Here is a 21,720-nt window from a genome sequence, read left to right on the forward strand (position 1 = left end):
TCGCGGGAAAATGCATCAACGGTCCACCCACCCGCACGGATCGCTGGCCACGGTCGCGAAGGGCACGGGCGGGCAGGCACGGAACCTGTAGCTTGCGAGGACTTGGGATCGTTCCTTTGGCAGCTGCAGTTCTGCCATCTTTCTTTATTTCTTTCTCAGTGTGCATTAAACCGGCCAAAGCCGGTGGAGGGTGTCACTGAAGGGAGATGCAGCCTCCTCCGGGAGGATGCAGTTTGTCCGTCCAGGAAGGATTTCGCTTCAAAAGCGTGTAATTCCTCTTCGCACCTAAAATTGCGGCAATCCGCTTAGAAAGGGGATGACGGGGGGAAACAGCCCTGCATTGGGAATGTCTTCCTGCCACGCTCACCGTAATGCACCGATATCCCGCCGGTGCACCGAGCGGGAAGGCATCAACTGGCCAAACCAATCGCACGCCACCGCCCAGCAGAGCAGCTTGCACCGGAGATCGGTCCTCCCCACGCCGCAAAAGGCAACACCTCCCACTTGAACGGAAAGGGCCGTCCTAACGAGACGTCCGCATCCAGCCGGTTCGGCCCCATTCCAGCGTAGGGGAAGGCGCGCGCGTGCCCGACAATCGGCCGTCGTCGGGTCCCGAATCCGAGCGCTGCAGGATGCTGCAGTCGGCCGTTTGGGAAGCGACAGCTGAGACAGAGCGAGAGAGCGAGCGAAAGGAGTGCAAACGAGCGGTACTTCACCTCCACTCCGCCCCACAGCCGGGTGATCCGAGCGTCGGGCGACGGCGTTCGGGTCGGGCGGTTTCGAGGATTCCTTCGCCCGCCTGGCAGACTGCAGCAGTACGCCTTCCGAGCACGGTGCAGACAGGAGTGTAGCCGACGACGGTTTGTCACACGCGTACGCGCCTGAACGCCAGCAGCTTTTGTGCCTACGCGCGTGAGTGTGTGTGTGTATGTGCGTGGGTTCTGGGTGTGTGTGTGTATTGGCTACGTGTAGGCCCCGCACGGTGTTGAACGTTTTGCCGTGTTGTGACGTGTGGGTGACGCTTTTCGGCCCAATTTCTGTGCCGCTTATCGGAACGGAAAACGATAACGGGCACGACCGGGACACGCTCTGGGCTTGGATTCTTTCCGGCAGTGCACAGTAGTGGCAGTGCAGAGAACTTCTTCGACAAGCTAGCAGCAGAAGGTGTAGCAAGTGTAGCAGGTGTCCCTGGAGGTGGCAAAACACTCGCGCACTAACGAGAGACGCGCACTAGGTGAGTAAGTGCTGTTTGTGTGTGTGTATGTGTGTGTGTGTGTGTATGTGTGTGTGTGTGTGTGTGTGTGTGTGTGTGCGTGTGTGTGTGTGTGTGTGTGAGCGTGAGTGTGTGTTTGTGGGGGAGGGGGACTTATTTGTTATTGTTCGTTCGTTGTGCCCCAAAGACTTAGGTGTGGTGCAGGTGGACAATTAAAAAAAAATAACACAATACTTTCACATCTACCGAACAAAATTGACAAAATTGAGTGCTAGTGCACCGAGCAGTGCTTACAGCAGGTGCAAACTACAGAAAGGACATCAAGCAAAGGCAACCCGAGGCACGGCCGTACTGTAATTGTATCGCGTTCACAGGATCGCTGCAAAACAGAGGTCGATGCGTGTAAGCGACTGCTGCCCGAACACCTATCAACCAGAGCTGCCAATGGCTTAATATCATCAAACAATTCGTGTGTACAGCACGCTCTACAGGCTCGTCCGTGGAGACACGTCGCTTGTGCCTGCGCCTTGCTAGTGTATGTGCATACTCGCCAAGCAAAGGGGCTGGCTGCTCTGCAAGGAAGTGTTCGTAGCTACCTGCGTCACATACACACCTATCAACCAGTCATTGGCAGCAGTCGTAATAGCGTTAAACCGCTAGCCAGTCTTTCTATTGAACCTCCTTTTGGTATACTTTCAACTGTGATCAATCGCTTAAGTCTTTGCACTACTGAATTTAATTATTTTTTAATTTTGGTATATTTTTTAGGTCTCTGTATTTCCTGTTTGACCCATTATTCCGACTGATCGAGTCTGTAGATTGTTTGAAAAATATTTTTACTGAAAAAAAAACCTACAGACGACCCAATGTTCGCTGTGGATGTCTGCAAAACACGTGCTGGAGTGTCTTTCTTCGCTCGCTATTGGGCAAAGAAACAGCCCAACGCACCGCTCAAGCTACTACTGCACCGCAAATGAGCTGTAAAGTGAACATCCAGCACGTGTGGTATTGTGTTGTGCCCGTTCGGAAAATTGCGCGCGTCTCCGACGACGGCAGCATGCGGGCGCAAACGTTTCTTAGCGACAAGCGCAAATGAGCCAAAATTCATCTCGTCGACAGCAAACGCTTCCAGGCTGGCTCACATCTCTCCCGTCTGCCCTTTTTAGCATTCGGCATGTTCGCCCTCTCTTTTTCCCCGACCGCACCGAGGGACGGGAATCACGTAGTCCCTGTTTGCAGTGATTAAACACAAACACACACGCATACAAAGGGTTTGTGATAAAAAGATGCCGCTCCGGTAGTCGATTCTCCCCGTTCCCTCCCACTCACACACACACACGCGCATACTTAGTGGGTTATTCATGTTGGGAAAATCGAAGACATTTGCCGTCGTGATTTTTATCTCGCAATGCCTGGAACAAAGGCCCCGAACCAATAATCCATACTCCAGTTGGTTGGTTTGACTGGTTTTGGCTCTGGTTTTGTGTTTCCGAACAAATGCGTGCTATAATGTATGCGTGCTTGGGGAACAAACGGTAGGGAGCGGGAGTATGAGCAAGAATTTTGGGGAAATTTCATAACGAGTCTTCGACCGTCATCCGACTCCGACGGGCACATTGCCGAACCACGTTGCCGAAAGCCCAGTGTCACTCGAACGGTCGTCCTCCAGTTTGGAAAGGGGAATTTTGAAATTTGCTCTCGTTGAAACGGTAAAAACCGGTCCGAGCCCACATACCGGACAGCACATAGGTCAGTGCGCGGCATTCGGCCCCACTAGTCCTCTAAGGTTTAGGCTATGGAGATGGCTTTAGCACCTTTGTCCTGCACCACCTGTTTCCCTTTCGGCACTGAGTTTCCCGGCCGACCCACACCATCCCCCATGGGAGGGGTGGTGCACTGGAATTACTTACCATTAGAGGTTGTGGTGCGTGAAATGTGTAGACCACCCGCACCCCCCCCAGTGTTGTGGAAGAAAGTGATTGCCGCCGAAAAAACGACCCCCCTGGTTATACACCCTCGCCAATGACAAAAATGCCAACATACCTGCGAAAATGGTTTGAAAGGGATGGGAAGGGAAAATTAAAACTCCCACCCTCGCACATCCCTCGTACGAGAGAGCTAACACTGATTGACACTTTTGCTCGGGCCGTGGCTAGAAGCGAGGTTGGGTGTTGCCGGGGAGGGCTACTGCTTTTCTTCTCATTATTTAAATTCACTCTGACCAATGTGTGTGTGAATGTGTGTATGTGTGGGATGAGAGCATTTGTGTGTGCTTTGATTTTAAAAAGGGATCAAAATGTATTTTAATATTACATGCACCGTTTTCATCGACATGCTTGCTCTAGGCCATTTGCTGAAATACCTCGTTACGGTCAAATATTTGACGACAGTTAGAGTGCTTAAAGAAGGTTGCTTATTAGTGAGATGTATGTATTTGTGTCCCTAATTCCATCCCGTTTTCATACAAATTTGAGAGGAATATTATGTGGTTGTTTTCAAATAGAATATACTGTTGAAAGAAACGATTTTATTTTACAAAAATTGATAAAGAATATTTTGAAAAATATCCTGGAATTGCTTTATCTCCCATCTCCCTGTAGAAAAATAACTAATATCAATAAAGTTGCTAGCTTAAAAAATACATCGAAGTGAATTGCTCAGGTACTATTCGACTTGCGATCAAAATGTAAAATGTAAAATAAAAAATAGCTTTACAACGTAAACGTTTAAACTGTTTCCTGACCATAACAAATCCAAGACTAAATATTCTAATACAATGGTATTGTCAATGTAAAGTAGGAGCATATCACCAAACAGTCGTTTAATTTTTACTCGTTCCGAAATACATTTACTACTTTGGACATACGTGTTATTTTGATTATATGTCAATAGAAGCATCGATTCAATAATAATTTAACAACCGGTAACGAGTTTCGTGCAAGAAAAAAATAAGTAACGCAAAATTGCTTCTAAAATTCGAATTTTATTAAAATATCTTTGTTTTATATAACAAATTTAAATTAGTTACTTAACACGCATGTTGGAAGTCGAGCGTACAAAAGAACCAATTTGAAAACCATGGTTTCCAAAATACGGACAGCCAAGTCTTTCCTCCAGGTCGCAAAGAACTTTCTTTAGCAGTTTGAATGAACCAGGAAATGATATTATTTGAAAAGAAAAATGAGTGTGATAATTTAGATTCGGCTAGCTTTAAGATGTCGATATGCAAACACTCGTCAGCGATGCTGTTGGCTAGTAAATCTTTCTCTAAGGTCTCTACAAAAATCGTTCATCTCGTCAATGTCGTCGTAACAGCTAGATCTCACAATGTTCGCAATTAATATGCGTGTTATGCGTACCGCGGTTATAATCGCGCATGTTATGGCGCATACGGTCGGTCGGAGCTATTAAGCTTTTGTCGGCAATTTTCTGGAATTTTATTCCCACTAAATTCCCGCCAAAACATCCGCACCACTCCCTTCATATTTGAAGCATGGGTCGTCCACGGTCTGCAACTAATTTAGCTTTTGCACTCTTTTTGTTGAATATTTCGTGTATTTCTAAGGATTTCTGCTACCTGTGGTAATATTTCGACACAAGAGCTGCATTATACCCCAAAAAACGTGATATATTGCATATTCTGGTAAACTCCAATTAGTTTTTAAAACAACGCGACAAAAATTCTAAATCTCGCTTCAACCCCTGGTAACCTAAGTGGATTAAAGAGATCAGGTAGTGGAATCAGGATTTTGACAATTTGTCACTTGACATAAGGTCCCCAGGATTCAAACTATTGTTTACGTTTTTTACAAACTTTTTCATGTATTTTATCTACAACTTTTTTTCAATTAAATATACTTAATATACTTATTTTGGGCTTTGCGTGTTTTTTATTTTACATTAAAAAATAAACTGAACACAGATATTGCAGTAAACAATAATAGTTCGAGGGTTATTTTGTAAATTTATTGTGCAGTTTATTGTGTTTTTAACATATTTAAGGATAAGAACTACATTTATTCCTCATTATCTACGAGGCTCATAGAAGATTTAATTAAGTGAGAATGGTACTTCTTTCTTACCTGCTTTTCAATTTCGTTTCCAAAAAAGAGTCAGAATCATCAATCATGCAAAAGGGTACTAAATAACCATGAAATATGTTCTATTTGCTATGCTTTGTTAGCGAAACTCAATAGATAACGGTTTTAAAATGACTTAAGGTCTCTCACATGTGGTGATCCGCCAAAGGCCCTTTTGCATCACCTGATCTCTTTAATCCACCTTGCTGGTACTAAAAGGATATCTTCATCTGTTCTGATTAATTATTAGGATGTCTTTGACCAAATCATTCCTTATTCTTTCATTGTAATCACTTTGTAATGACTTGTTCTATTTTTTACATTTTTATTTGTTTTTTTTTCTAAATTTTGTTCATAATTTCCTACATTATTAATTTGCTAATCACATTTCATTTTAAAAATAGGGATTACCAAAGAGATCAATTTAAAAAAAAATAGTATGTGTGTTTACGTCTTTTGTTTCCAAGGTACGAAATTCAGAGCATCAATGTGGCACGATTGACCACTTAAGAAAAGGTTTCGGTATTTTTCAACAACTTTCTAACTCTATGTTAATTGGTTGATCAATGTCCTTTGTAATGTCCTTCAAACCAGTATGTTTTTTTTACGCTGACGATATTCAAGTATATTTAACCCTTTCAACTCTCGACGTGCTCCAGATCTCTTATAATGTTTAATTAAACGTCAACGGTGTATTTTTATGTCGTGTCACTCACACAAAAGAATGAGGTGTAGGTTTGGATACTAAGCTCAGCATTCAGGAGCATATTTTCTACACTGTCTCGAAACCATATAATAGATTAGGATTATTAGGACGAATGGCATTGGATTTTACCCATCTCACGTGTTCCAAAGTTGACGAATCGCTCAAACACCCTTCATTGGTTCCATCCTAACCCTTCACAATGATGTATCCTCCCTCCTCTCTGATGTTGGGTTTTATGTTCCTACTTGTTCCCTTTGCTCCCGTCCACTTGTAGCGACCAATTTGCGCTGTACAGTTACTGAATTTAATGCATGACCAAGTCTTACACTGCTGCTGACTTTTATGATCACACACATTTGTTCGATTTGTATCAATCTTTGAAGTAGCCCTCGTTCCCCCGCATTTCTCATTAAATAATTTCAATGATTTGATCGTTGTTTGGAATCTCCTGAACTAAATTTTATTTTATTTTTTGTTTACTTGACTATGACTGAGTTACATCGAGAAAAACTCGACCAACAAGATTTCAATAATAAAATACGCTCCTTATTTTCCACTCACACAAAAACAAAACATGCTTCGTCGTAACCGTTTCCAGCTTCCACCGAGTTCACGTGTCGTGGCGCGTTCGGCATCCCCGGCATCGCGGAAGGATGTAGGCAGCCCGAGCGGGAGGCGAAACCTTCCACCCCGGTTCGGCGGGAGCGCTCCGCGCTATGCGCCAGCGATCGTCGGCCACCAGTCGCGACCCCCCGCTCCGCTCGAGCGCCGGCCTCTATGGCTCTATGGAGTCAGTGTTGCCACGCAACCGTCTAACTAGTGCCTCCACGTCCAAAACCAGCGGCGGCAGTACGCAGTACAGTGTAGCAACAGCAGCAGCCCCACCACCAGCACACTTCCGGCCGGCAAGCGGCGGTGTTATGCATGATCACTCCCGCGCCGACAGTCGGATATCGCACCAGAGTCTTAGCAGCAGCATCGTCAGCAGCAGCAGCAGCAACAGTAGCAGTAGCAGCAGCAACAGCAACAACAACAACGGCAACAGTAGCGCCACCAACCCAACCCGAACGCCAAAACACGCCGGTCTAAAGTCGGTGGAGCAGCGCGCTCGCAACAAGATCAGTCCCGGGCCGGAGAACGCTGTCACCAGTTCCACCTCGACACCGGGCGCGTCCCATCGAGCGGGCCCGACCGCACCGAGCAGCGGCAGCAGTAGCGCACGGGCGCCTTCGGCATCGTCCGGCACGGAACCGGACAATCTTGCCAGCTACCGACGCTACAGCACCTACACAGCCGGGTTGAAAGGTAAGGTTTCGCTCCTCATTATCGCAGCAATTTTCCTGTCCCACTGTCGGCGCGTTGACAGTGGTTTCCCCCCCGTTGTCTCAGCCATGCAGTGCGGTGGCTTTCATAGCACAGGCCGTCCAAGGGCATCGCTCGAGAATGTGGCCTGGAGTGGCATTATCCCCACCCTCCAAGCAACGTTGGGTTCGTAATCCTCAAAAATCCTCTCGGGGATTTGGCAGGTTCATTGCCAGTGTTCGGTCGGTCAGTCAAGAGGGGCTCTCGGTGCCGACCGAAAACCAAAACCCTCTGCTAACCCTGCTGGACAACATTCCACCCTCTGTGTGTGTACATCCCTCACGGCACACGACACGACAGAGTGTGGAGTTGATTTTTTCTCACACATTTTAACCGTACCCCTAACCGGTGGCCCATTTCTGTCCCTGTCCCTGTTTGGAAACTTCCTTAATAAGCTCCGACAACTCCGACAATCAGATTCCAGCAGCAGCAGCAGCAGCTAACCACCCCCGCCCAAGCGTGCTCCGGGGGGTGGGAAAATTCCCTTTTTCCCGTTTTTAAAAACTACGTGCTTGGAATTTTTGCACACAGCATTCGGCAAAGCCAAAGGGCCTGGGGTTTCATCCCGAAGGGCAGACGGGGTTGGAGAATTTGTTGCAAAAATGTTTCCCGCATCTGCTGCTCGTAGCGTTGCGCCGGGGGTTGCCGGGATGCCATGTAGTGGTCTTTTTCTTGAGCAATGTTCGGTAGACCGTTTTTTTCTTCTCTTCTTCTTCTGTTTGTTTTGTTTCGCTCCCCGGCGAAGAGTCTTTTGCTGATGACTTGCCTTTAATTAGTACGGATGCGGATAGGTATCAAAGCAAACTTTACATCCTTGATTGCGATCGACGCAAGGAATCGTCGCGTCTCACTCTCGCTCTCTCTTTCCGTGTTCAAATGTGACTTCTTTTGATGGTTGCTCCCGGTTTTTTTGGTGTTCTTTGCAGAATCGAGCAAGTGTCCCACTCCGGGCTGCGTCGGGCTAGGGCACGTTACCGGACTCTATTCACATCATCGCAGGTAGGTTGAGTACCGAGGCACTACTGGCCCAGACACTAATGCACTCGACTCCATATCCTGCCTCCTCCACAATAGCTTGTCCGGATGTCCACGGCGTGATAAAGTGTCGTCTGAGTGTAAGTGTTGCTTGCCCCTTCCCAGAAGCTGCCCCGTTTCTGTTGCTTCCTAACACGCGCTCTTGTCTTTCTGTCCCGGTCCGTAGTATTAGCGCTTCACGAAACTATACTGAAATGTCCGACGCCCGGGTGTAACGGTCGCGGACACGTCAGTGCGGGGCGCAATTCGCACCGAAGCCTGTCCGGCTGCCCGAAGGCAGCGGCCAGCAAGGCAGCAGCACGCGAGCTCAAGTACCAGAATGGTTTGCTCTTTCGTCAGAAGCTACATACGGCAGGTTGGTAGACATCATAACCACGCATTCACACACACACACACACACACACACACACACACACACACACACACACACACACACACACAAACAATGTCCCATGATCCCATAATTTTCTCTATCCGCCGTTGCCGTTGCCGGTGCAGTTTTAAACTATCAGCAGTTGGGCGAGTACCATTCGGCACTGGCAGTGTCGGCGGATGACGTAGTAGCAGCACGCGACAGTAGCGTACCGCGGCAGCACGCACCGACCGAAGCGGCCAGAGTCAGACAACCCGAACCGGCCGCCGATAGCCGGCTTGTGAAGGATCTTAGCAGTAAGCATATCGGCGCGCCCGAACCGGACAGCGACCAGTCGCGCCCCAGCTCGGACGACAGCAGCCCCCCGACACCGGTGATCAAGACGGAGCGGCAGGACGACACCGGCCACACTACTAGTACCGCTACCACCGGTGAGCAACCGGCCTCCGGCAGCAGAATGCTTGAAAGCAGCTACGGCCGTGATCAGGATCTTGCCCGGTACGGGCAGATCGGTGACGCGCGTCACCAGCACCAGCACCAGTATACGACGGCCCACTACGACGCGAGCCAGACACTCCCGGCGGCCAGCGGCTCGTACGATCTTGGCACCTACACGACCCGCGGCTACGATACCGGGGCCTTCGAGCGGTACGACACCGCCGGGTACGGCATGCAGAAGAGCTTCATGTACGGCTCCGTCTACCAGCCAGTACAGTCCACACTCGACGACTACACAGCGGTCGGGCTGTCGGCCAGTACCGGACCGGCGGTACCGCCGGTCGGTACGGTGGGCGCCGCGGCTCAGCAGCACGACGCAATGCTGCCGCCGCCCGGTCCCCCGCTGCTCAAGGTGGAAATGCCGGACGAGAATAGCTCGTCGACCGAACCTATCTACCCGCGGCCCGTCTATCACTATGAGCAACCGGGCGGCTGCGCTGCCAGCCCGGTCCATCCACCCGGCTACTCCGCGATCAATCTCAGCGTCAAGGTGACGTCCAGCGAGGGCACACTGCGGGCGGTAGGTTCGCCCGGTGCGACACCGCCCACTAGCGAGCGGCCACCGGCCACCGATCACTCGCCGAACGGTGTGTCCTCCTCGAACGGGCAGCTGGCGGTGAACGGCGGCAAGGACGAGTCGGACACTCAGCTCAGCCCCAAACCTGGCACCAGCCCGAACCACATCAAGGCTAACAGTCCACACATACCGAGCCCCCAGGGACATACGCTTGATCTGAGCGTTAGCCGACTTCCTAACAGGTACGTTTGATGCGAGATTATTATTATTATTATTATTTATTAGTTAATCTTCAACGGGTCATATGGCTTAATTAAGTTGGGTAGTTTGGGTTCAAAACATTGCACAGCAAAGCTTTTTGTCACAGTTCACTCCAGTTTTATCCCAGTTTTCCGGCCACGGCAGAAGCCGGAGACGTTCTTTGAAGCACTGGGTTGAGATATTAAAGTCAAAGCAAACAGAAACAGCATTAAACACAGCCGACATGCGGAACATACGGTCCCAGAGATGCATTTTGTTTTTGATTACTTAATTTGCACATTACTTAATTTGCATGTCCGCGTATGACGTTTAAGCAAAATAGAAGAAGAAGAAGAAAAATGTGTGCAAAGAATTTTTGTATGAGCAACGCAAATTCCAGATTACTTTTACTTTTACAGATTACTTTTAATTCTAAGGGATGCATTAAGAGAGACTAATTCAGAATTCATAGCGATGTTGGGACTAATCTCAAACCCATGTCAATCCTGGAATTTTACAGAACTCATTCTGGTGCTTGAACTGATTTCAATCCAATGTAGGTGTTTCAATCCAATGTAGGTCATTAGCTATGAATCTGGCTCTGGAACAGATCCTAACCCTTTACCAGCCGTTTGACTGATCCTGACACCACACCGGTCATGGAATTGATCCCGAAACCATAACGGTCTTGGAACTGATCCTGCCGTTACTGGCACTGGTCCCAAACCAGTGCAGTGGCGGCCAACAAAATTAGGACACCTATCTTCTGACTTTGAGGATTCCTGTACAGTTTCGTGGACCATTTATTGGAAAACTTTCCTCACACATCGTAGATAAAATTCTTACCTATGCTGCAGCCACAAATTAAACCAATATATGGAAAATTCTCAAAGAACCTCACAACAGCATCCATCCATTGAATTATGATTGTAGTTTGTATCGTTCTTTCCGTGCTTCTCAAAACACTCAAAACATAGTAAGCTTTGCGTTACGCATAGCCAAAGTGATTGCCATTGTATGGATGTAAGCTAAGCAAAAAACATCCAAGCAGCCGCTGGAAAGTAACGCTGATCAGTAAACTACGTAACTTACGTAGTAACTCTACGTTAGCATTAGTAAATCTACGATGGATCGGTAAAATTCGGTTACACCAGTGGCCTCCAACTTGTGGTCCGTGGAGTGAACATACGTAATTTGCAAAAGATTTTATTCTATAAATAGAAAACCTTATTACAATACATATCCTTCATTTTTTTCCATACAGGGTTTCCCACGATTTATTGGTCAGTTCCCATAATTATTTGAGGTCGTTTCTCGTTCTATTCATCGTATTCCATAGATTTTAGTTCGTTCCCACAATTGATTGGTATCGTCCGATTGGATATCAATTCAATTGTCCCAAAAAATTCTGAGAAACGGCCAAAAAATCATGGGAACACACCAATAAAAACATGGAGAACAACCAATAAATCTTGGGAATCCCTGAATATAGGAAAATTAAAACAGGTATGTCTAGGTTATTAAAAATAAACATAGTTTTCATCAAAAAGCTTTGAACTTAGTTTACTAAACATATGTTTTTAATATATGTGGGCCGCGGCAAATGTATCCTCAAACACAAGTGATCCGTGACAAGTGATTGGAGAGCACTGGCTTAGACCATATATAAATGGATGAGGTCCAAGATAGAGTGAGTTGAACTTAAGAATAGAGCGAACCAAAGAAGAGAAAAAACTCCTAACATAATGGGTCAATGAAGTATTTGCTATTCCTGATCCATTAGTATTGTTCCAAGAACTTGGATGACATAATTACGAGCTACCTAATTATTGTTAAAGAAAAAGGCGTGAACTACTGGATACTGTTTGTGATTGAAACAATTATCGACACAGTAACAGCAACAATGCAATGAGTTTTGCACTAATACCATAATTATTTAAGCTATTTAGACCCATTTAGACACTTCAGACCCTATTATACACCTTTTCATATCGTCAGCAAGTGATATTTATGCTATTTTGTGTGTGTTTGACGTAGCTCCACAAGTCCACAGTACCACCAGGATGCCGGTACCGCGGCAACGAACGCTCGATCGCCCCCAACGGAACCGGTCGACTTCAGTGGCCCCCCAAGGCCACTCAGCTTCGGTTTCATGGGACCGCCGGGACCGGGGTACAGCCGAGAGTCGACACCGGACAGTGCCGCTTCCCACTATCTCGACGGCTACCGGGATCATACTGGTGAGTTTCCGTATACTCCCGTACGCCTAACACGTATGCAATCTGCGTAACAAAAGCGGCAGTTTAATCGAACGCGTGCGCCCATCGTTCACCCACAGGCTACAGTCCTCATCCGGGCTACGGGATGGTGGAGTACGCAAACGGCTATCCCGGCTACGGTTCAAACTATCAGGCCTGCCCTCCGTACGGTGCGTCCCTTGGCCCGTACTCGTCCGTGCCGGGCGCGGGCTACTCGTCGAGCGGGTCTTGCTACGCGATGCCTCCACCATCGCACATACCGTCGCACGACAAGCTGCTAAAGGATGGGTGAGTAGCCCTCGCACAGGACAGTGGACACATACACACGCTTACTAACACGCCAGGCCGTACCAAACTTACGGGTTTCGTTCCAGCTTGTCTGGACTTTCGCGCACCGACAGACAGTACCACTCGAACACGCAGGAGCTCAAGTGTCCGACGCCGGGCTGTGACGGTTCCGGACATGCCACCGGTAACTACTCCTCCCACCGCAGCCTGTCCGGATGTCCGCGGGCAACCAAACCGAAGAGCAAGCCCCGCGACGGCCAAGAATCCGAACCGCTTAGGTAAGGTAGCAGGGTGACGGGGATCGTGATTGGAGAGGATGCTACTGTGATATTTTCTTTCGCTTCTCTTTTCGCTCCCAGATGTCCCATTCCAGGCTGTGATGGTTCTGGACATTCGACGGGAAAATTCCTCTCCCATCGCAGGTACGTAAAACGCGGTACGGTTGTGCTTTCCTTCGTGTGCAGTGTGTGCTCACTCGAACGTTTGGCTCTTTTCCTCTCCTCGCTCAGTGCGTCCGGCTGTCCGATAGCGAACCGGAATCGTATGCGCGTCATGGATTCGGGAGTTCCCAGTTCGGCGGACCTCCAGCCACAACACTCGGCCAAACTTGGCTCGATGAAGTTTGATGGCGTGTCGAATTCGACCAACGGCTGTGATGGTGAGTTCGCACACGCATAAACCTTGAGCTAGGTATCTTTATTTCCTTGACCTTCGTTCCAGCGCTCACTAACTCGCTTGGTCAGGGCATCAAGAAGGCAAAATACTCGGAGGAACATCTAAACGACGGAGGATATGGAAAACCATTTTCCGGTAAGTCGGAAGAGTTAAAAAAGTAACAGTAACAGAGTTGTTAAAAAAGTTTTAATCATGCGGGGCATTACTTCACACTTTTGATATGGTTTTCGATTTGTCAGCACAAATACTACTCAGCCGATAAAGATGCCCTTAACACTTTGAGTGCCATGACTATCCTATATTATAGCCAGTTTTGTTTCATAGGGGCTATGGCTATCATACACCTACCAAAACTATAAGGTAGGAACATCAGATTTTCCGCAAATCGTAAAAAAACGACTGCCCACTATGATAGCCAGCGATTACTGACTTTAGTTCTTAATATCTTGTAACATATAAGGCGGATTATCATGAAAATTTGTAGCAAGATCAACAAAATATTAAACATTAAAACATGTGTACGGTTTTTGATTTTGTTGTTGTTGTTTTCCCTTTTTCATCTAATAATTGATTGATGAGCCGGTCTCGTAGTACAGTCGTCAACTCGTACGACTTAACAACATGCCCGTCATGGGTTCAATCCCTAAATAGACCGTGCCGCCATACGTAGGACTGACTATCCTCCTATGGGGGGAAATCATTTAGTCACTGAAAGCCAAGCCCACAAGTGGTAAAGGCAGGCCTTGACCGACAACGGTTGTTGAGCCAACGAGAAGAAGAATTGATTGATGCTCTGATGATATTTTAGCTACAATGTTAATTTTCTAACCGTCTAATATACTATCGATATTAGTTAAAATATTTTCTAAATGTCAAAATATGTTGTTTACATGATCGCTATTTCCATCAATGAAGAATCATTTTAAAAACAAATTCTACACATAATACACATCAAAACAAAACAAAGGAAAAGCGGAACAAACAATCCAAAATTGTTTTAAAATCATTATTTTCATTTCCTTTTATTTTGTTTATATTAAATTACACTTCTCCGGGGGCCATGGCTATGATACATGATAAATAATTTAATTTTTTAAATGTAAACAAAAAGTGCTTGGCTCCCAGCGAAACATAAACAAAAATGGTCTGGCACTAAAGGTATACATATAGGCACTAAATATACCTTTTAACATATTCTATGAGAAACATCTTCTGATGCAATTTGCATACTATCGGGTAGACTTTGTTTTCCTCTCTTTTTAAACTCGTTCTCACCGATTGTAAATTTCTCTTTCAATCACACATACAGCCATGTCCGACCTGGTGATGACGCACTCGCCCGATCACGACACGCGCAATGGTGGCAATACGGCGAACAACCTGCCAAATGGAGCGATCGGATCATCACAGGGCGCACTATCGCCCAGCTCCTCAATGTCCCTTTCCCACCTACGGTCCGGCACGCGTATGCAGGACCCGAACGCACAGCAGCAGCAGCAGCAGCAGCAGCAGGGTGAACAGCGAGTCGGCAGTGATGGGACGGCGGGCGTGGGCAGCGGCGAGAGCGGTGGTGCTGGTGGGTCATCCGGAGCCGGCGAAGACCTGCTGTCGCTCGAGGCCGAGATATCCGAGCTGCAGCGGGAGAACGCCCGCGTCGAGTCGCAGATGCTCCGGCTGAAGACCGACATTACCGCAATGGAGACGCAGCTTAGCCACGCCGAACGGGTACGTAAGCTAAGGTTGGTTGAAACGAGCTTGATTCGTTAAACACGACTTTCGGATCGGTGAGTGCGGGATGCGTAAGACAGATTTTTGTTTTTGTTTTTTTAGATTTTAGTTATTGTTTTCATTGTTATTTTGGTTCGCGGTTCTCCGACACTCCTTTCTTTTTGCACTTCCACCTCACTCTTTTTTTTCGCCGTTTTGCGGTGTGTCTAGCACCATAACACTCCCTCACTTGCCTCCCTCGTACGCTCGAGCCGAGCAAAAGATTTGTACTCCGACAAACAAGCAGGCAACCAACCCCTTTCGCTCGTCCACTGACGACAAATCAAATTCAATAAAGCCATAAAAAAGCAACCAACATAAATAAACGTCCCCCCATTGATACGATCGCTCATAAAACGGTTTTCGTTACCCATGCTCTGCGCCACGGGGTCGAGTGTGCTGGATCGTCGTGCTGGTTCTCCCCCTGCTAGCGATTTTTGTTTTTATTACTCCATTCGTTCGACATTCGAGTTTTGCCAGCACCAGCTCACGTCACACAGTGACCGCTATTTTTCCCCCTTCAATTTGTCTTCCCGTTGCTTTTTGATTCGATACTAAATGCCCAAACATTCTCCCTCTGTGTGCTATGTGCTTGTTTTTTTTTTCTTCTCTCTTCTCGAGAGGGCAAAATAAAGCAAGCTACAACAAAGAACTCATTCCATTCACAGCAAAGAGTTGGCCGTATGAGAGAACGGTTGAATTCACTTTTTTATCGTTAATATGATGATTTTATTAGGATTTGTATGGAACAAGATAGGAGCATTTTTTGCGATTCTGTTCAGTGTTATTGCGTCAGAAGGAAACTATGAGTTCGCTTTAAAAAGCTAGATTAATAATGTGGGTTCGCATATCTTAAAGGCAGATAGAGTTGAGCACTCATTCTTTGAAAAAAAAAAAAAACACTTTTTAGAGAATAGCTCAAAATGTACAACATTCTGTAGGTCAGGATATTATGTTATGTTATTCTCATTGAGAAAACACGGTTGTGAATACTGTAAAATAATACGGAAGGAGTTTAAAAAACTGTGGGGAAACGTTAATGAATTATTGAATTAATATCAAAAAAGTGGGGAAAAGCATTGAATTTTTTATCAAACAACAACTTCAATTTTGTTTTATTAGAAAAACTTTCCCTAAACCAAAGCACCAAAACGTCACACATTTGTACTTCTAACGATTAGTGGTGGGAGTTCGGAATAGGAACTACCCGAATCCGATTCCGGGTTCAAAATCAATTCCGGAGCCCAGTCTGATTCCGAAATCGGCTCCGTAATCGTAATTGGCCCGGAAATAGCTCCGGAATCGTCGGAATCGGAATCAGAGTCAGTTCTAGCATTGAAATCAAAAGTTTTAGAAACGAAAACAGTCTCGGAATCTCCATGAGAATGGATCGTTTGCAAGAAAATTTGAGATCTTAGCGGCTATCGATTCAATCGTAGCTACATAGGACCCAAAGACCTATTCTCATGGAGATCGAATTGATTCCGGAGCCGATTCCGGAGCCTGATTCTAGAACCGGCGCCGGAGCTGATGCTGATTCTCGAGCCTATTTCGATATCGGATCTGATTCCGGAGTCGATTCCGATTCCAAATTCGATTCCAAATTCGGGTTCATTTCTGATTCCGGAGTCGATTCCGATTCCGGAGTCGATTCCGAATCCGAAGTCGATTCCGGGGTCGATTCTGATTCCGTATCCGATTTCTGGAAACTGATTCCGGGCCTACTATCCGGAAATCGATTCCACAAAATTAGCTAGTTGGAATTGTTTCCTAAACCAATCATTCATTTTTTCCATCACCACCATCGATCCTGTTAGCATTGAAATCCTTTCGTTTGGTTCGATATTATTTAACTGGAATGTCTTACGCATGGTGCGGTGCGGGAAGAGATTAGTAAATGCTCCAATCCAACCCCTAGCAGGAAAACGAGACAGCTGCAGGTCGCGGCAACGTAACGGGCTACTACGATCATCTGCGCAACAACGTCATAACCATGCTCGAGCACGTCAAGATACCATCGGCCGCCAGATGCGACGGTACGCTGGCGACGCACGAGCCCCCCAACGTCCGGCTCACCAATGGTGAAGATCCGCGGCTGGCCAACACCATCAATAGTATAAACGATAAAAATAACAACAACACCACCACCACCATCGGCAGCGGCAAACACACGCTGCACTCCGATACCGATGGCGACGGTAACAACAATCACAGGCGAACTGAGCTCGGCCAGGATCATCTGCTCGCCTCCTCCCATGGTTCCATCTGTTGCGGTGCGCTCGACAAGCGCGGGGACGAGCTGACAGGCGCCGACCCGCTTGCCAAGGACTACCAGAGATCGCTCCAGTCAACAGGCGGCGGCGGCGGCGGCGGCGGTGGGCACGAGCATTCCGACCTGGCCCGAACGCCGGACCGCACGCACCGGGAGCCACCGGCAGAGGAGCCACCGTACGATAACTACCTGTCCAAGCTGCAGTCTCTCTGTTCCTCCCAGCCGCTCACCTCGTCCACTACCTCGCCGTCAACGGCGTCGTCCGCTGCCAACGGCGAGTCCGGCAGCCACACCTACACCACGGTCGTGTCCGCCTGCAGCCCGATGGTGACGCCCCAGCATCACCACCACCATCACCACCAGCATCACCATCTACATTCGCACCATCATCTCGGGGCGCACGGTGCCGGTGGCGTTCCGCCTGGCCCGGCGGCCGTATCAGGCATGATGGCGCCGCACCACTACCAGCCCCAGCCGCCCCATCCGATGCACCATTTGTACGATGGGAACGGGCCGATCTACACCAACCTCGGACCGGTGCCGGAACCGCATCCACTCTACGATACGATGAAACTGTCTAGCGTGGGCGGTGCGGGTGGTGGTGGCCCTCCGGTTGGGGCTAGCGATGGGTTCATGGGGATGGCATTGCCAGCACCGATCTAAGCGGTCCGATCGGCTTGAGACTGTTCGCCAAACAACCAACCCAAGGCGATGGATTTATTGTATACGTTGTGAACAGTTCTCGATTGCGTTACCTTTGTGCGTGTTTGTGGGTATGTGGGTGTGTGTAAAATTGAATTGATTCGTAAGGAAGGCTGGTGAGCAGGAGCGAAGCATGGTAATAAGAATTTGTGCAATAGATATTTTTGATGTAGATTGCACACTTCTAGGCGGAAATAATGAGCAAAATGACTTTTAATGTTTTTTATATGTCTGTAAAACTCTTACGGACCTTTATTCAATGTGTAAGTTTCATGCCTTCAGGTGCTTCCCTATGTTCATTTTTTTCTTCTTGTGTTTCTTTTAGTAAAAAAAAACCCGAAAAGCATGTAATTTTGGTTACAACAAGACTGAGTTAGTGACAGTTCTGTGATGTGGCAACAAATATACACTGAGTTACCAAAATATGCTTTACAGAGCTGCCTGATTAACGGCTGCAATGCACAACATTGTTTTACCCCAGGGTACGAAGCGACGCTCCACAGGATCAGTCAGACACATATCAAAAAGCGCTGACAGACATTTAGTCCATTTTAGCGTGCCGACTGACAAACAAGAACACACGCGTTTAAAGAAACATAAACACACACACACTCACACTAATACATACATAATTGTAGCGCAAAACAGGGCAAAGATATCATTAGCTTCCGGTGGGTCTCGACTAACCAGCAAAGCCCAACCCATTAACGCTAATGAAGATACGAATAAAGCGATACATGTGTAACAAAGGTAGGAATGTTAGGTGCGTAAACAGAAACAAAGATATCTTGAAAATATACTAGGGCTTGTGGTACTGTAATAGGCATACGCGTGTCGGTTCCACCCTGTGCGGCGTGGAAATAGAAATCTATCGCCATTGCACATGCACAACCAAGCACGGTATGGATACGATTTTATGCGTGAGCTCGCCGCGGTACGGTTTGCGGCGAATGTGGTGTACCGCGGAGTGACGCTCTACTTCACCAGGAAAAGAGTAGTTGTTAAGGCCAACCGGTTTTATGTCATAAGTTAAAATAAATACGAGTTAAAATAAAACTGATTGTATTTGTCCCATACAGCTGTGTTTCGATGTAACGCTCGGGAAATGAGAATCCATTTTTTTGTTTAAAACAATTGTAAAGCTTTCAAAATATGCTAAAGCTCAAGGGTGTTTTGGTTTTTTCTTACAGCTTTCAAATCGAATTCCAGAAACTTTTTTTTGTTCATATTTAACGAAAAAAGGACTTTGTAACTCGCAGGATTGAAGACATTCGTCAAATGAGTACTTGAGCTTTTTGTGTTGTTCTAAAGATATCTTTTCTGGCTGACGCCGTTGAAATTTAGACCAAGACCATTAGGTGTGCAAGTTGTATGCAAGAAAAAAGTCCATCCGTGCGCCCAGACATATCGAGAAATTTTCTCGTCGTGAAGCGTGAAAAAGTAGCCAAAATCAACATTGCTGAAACATCACGTGTATGTACCCAACTGTCAACCTGGGCAGAAAATATTTAAATTTTTGTCTACTCTTCATGTACTTTTTGTTTTTCCCATACTTTTCACTATGAAAACTGATAATTATTTCTGTCTGAAGTAAATTACGTGCAATAAGAGCAATGATTTAACTATATGTACAGTAAAACCGTAAAATAGAACACAGCATTAAAATACAAAATCAGAGTTTTCTACACTTCTTCTCTTCTTGCGCCGAACACTGATTGCTTTGAGACGAAAATTGAATACACAGAAGCAACATTTGGTGCCTCAGAGACAAATATTGATCACCTAGAGAAAAGCTGAGCGATAACTTTTTCAAATTGTGTTATGAATTCAAAACATACTTATTCAAGATGTTGTGGCTGAAACATGCCAATACAAACAAATATGTTTCTTCGCCGTTCTGTTGATTATTGATCGAAATTTGTAAAGAAAAGTTTGTTATTTTGTTTCTACTTCTAGTTTTTCCGTACTCTTCCTCAAATATTCTGGTTGTACTGCATATTAACAACGTTTGTAGTTTTTCACTACATTAATATAGTTGTAAATACTAGTGTTACGCGCAAAAAACATCTAATCGATTATAATATATTTTAAATGTGAACAAAGATCGTCATTGATTTTTTGCTCTACCGTTAAAGATTCATTGAAATCATGCCAAAGCTATATTTCAGATACATATCTTCTTTTTTGGCTCAACAACCGTTGTCGGTCAAGGCCTGCCTGTACCCACTAGCGAAAGTGAGCTTGGCTTTCAGTGACTTATTGTTACCATAGCAGGATAGTCAGTCCTACGTATGGGGACTCGGCCTATTTGGGGCTTAAACCCATGACGGGCATGTTGTTTAGTCGTACGAGATGATGACTCTCCCATTTTAAGGTACATAGATTATCAATAATAGTTATTTAATCAGTAAAATAGTTTAACTTGAATATCAATCGAGATTGTACGTGTGATTAACCTGGTAATAAATTTCCCACCGTTCTAAAGGACATAACACACGAGCATGTGATCAAACTTAGCCAATAAAGCAGTCTTATTATTTTTTTATTATTTTTCTGTACTGACCGCATAGTCATATTGCTTACACTTTATAAATGAAAATTTATTAAAATCTTACTTGACCTTGAAGATGTCCATAATGTTTTATACAATAAATGATAATAGACCGCTTGCATAATCCATAGAAATTTACACACAGCTTGCATGCAGGAAATATTTCATGCTAGACCGCTCCACCGCTAATTTCTTTCCGCTGGGTCGGTTAATTCTAATGTATTTCATTGTATTTATTTTGTTTTCTGTTCCCTACATTCTGTAACCTTAAATGGACCACCAGGTTTTTTTTTCCTAAATTAAATTGCGTTCTTTTTTAGTTTCCTTCAAGCCCGTTCCAGAAGCAAGGAAGCATCATTCACCGGCCTTCTTGATAAAGTGGTTACCCCAAGAACAACAAAAAGAGAACGACCGAAACAAGTCCCACAAATCGCAAATTGCATTTGCATTTTGATGGCTTAATTAGTTGATTTGATGCGACTTTATTGGAAGCGCATTGTCACCTTCGGCTCGGTGCGCATTCCTAACATGGGGGTAAAAAGGAAGGCGCAAACGCGCAAAGGAGCCATCCGAGCATCACCGTGATGGTGGTCTGGTAATAAAAAAAAATGCGATAAGAGTGCACAGGATTGCCTCTACCGGTGGGGAGTCCAGAGTAAGAAAAATAACCATAAAATCTCAACGCGAACGGGGTGGATGGCATCCGATGGCGTAAACTCCGAAATTCCTTTCCCCTCGAAATGGACCGTAAAATTTAGCGTGAAAAGCAAATCGACGGGATAGTCGCTACCGGTATCTGCGCTCGGTGGCTAAGTTTAGTTGCCATACCGACCGTGTGGTAATGCATTGGAACCGAGTATTGGCTCCCGTAGCGCCAACCTGGTGATGATGTATCAATTTTCCACCAGCAAAGACGCAGAAGCGGCAGAAAAAAGGGTTTTATTCGCCTTCGTTTCGCGTTTCATTCGTTCGCTGGGAAATTATATCCTACCGATGGACCACCCAGCATAACGCAACTGATCTGACCTTTTTTTTCTACCACTCTTTCTAGCCAAGCAAAGCTCAGTTTAAATCCAACCTTCTAAATCTAAGTTTTGCACACTTTGTCTGCTTCACTTCCGATGCTAAAACGATAATAACATATGAAGGGAAGGAACGATTAGCTCCCAATTGCAGACAGGCCG

At 46.1% G+C, this 21,720-nt stretch overlaps 1 protein-coding gene across 5 annotated transcripts; it reads left to right on the forward strand.

The window, feature by feature from the left end:
* Positions 1–195: 195 nt before the first annotated feature.
* LOC120950586 (myelin transcription factor 1-like) lies at positions 196–19,061 on the forward strand. Of its 5 annotated transcripts, none has more exons than XM_040368738.2 (14): positions 196–1,234; positions 6,597–7,303; positions 8,287–8,359; positions 8,435–8,475; positions 8,562–8,750; positions 8,894–10,025; positions 12,061–12,263; positions 12,362–12,569; positions 12,656–12,847; positions 12,929–12,991; positions 13,079–13,227; positions 13,290–13,379; positions 14,554–14,969; positions 16,930–19,061. In XM_040368738.2, the coding sequence occupies exons 2-14, from the start codon at positions 6,715–6,717 to the stop codon at positions 17,944–17,946; spliced, it is 4,362 nt and encodes a 1,453-aa protein (XP_040224672.2). In that variant the 5' UTR covers positions 196–1,234; positions 6,597–6,714; the 3' UTR covers positions 17,947–19,061. The 5 variants fall into 5 exon arrangements, with proteins under 5 accessions (XP_040224672.2, XP_040224681.2, XP_040224691.2 ...); XM_040368747.2 differs by having other exon boundaries at positions 16,933–19,061; XM_040368757.2 differs by having other exon boundaries at positions 197–1,234; positions 12,683–12,847.
* Positions 19,062–21,720: the final 2,659 nt, after the last annotated feature.

Source organism: Anopheles coluzzii, chromosome X (genome assembly GCF_943734685.1).
Source record: "Anopheles coluzzii chromosome X, AcolN3, whole genome shotgun sequence".
NCBI classification, from domain to species: domain Eukaryota; kingdom Metazoa; phylum Arthropoda; class Insecta; order Diptera; family Culicidae; genus Anopheles; species Anopheles coluzzii.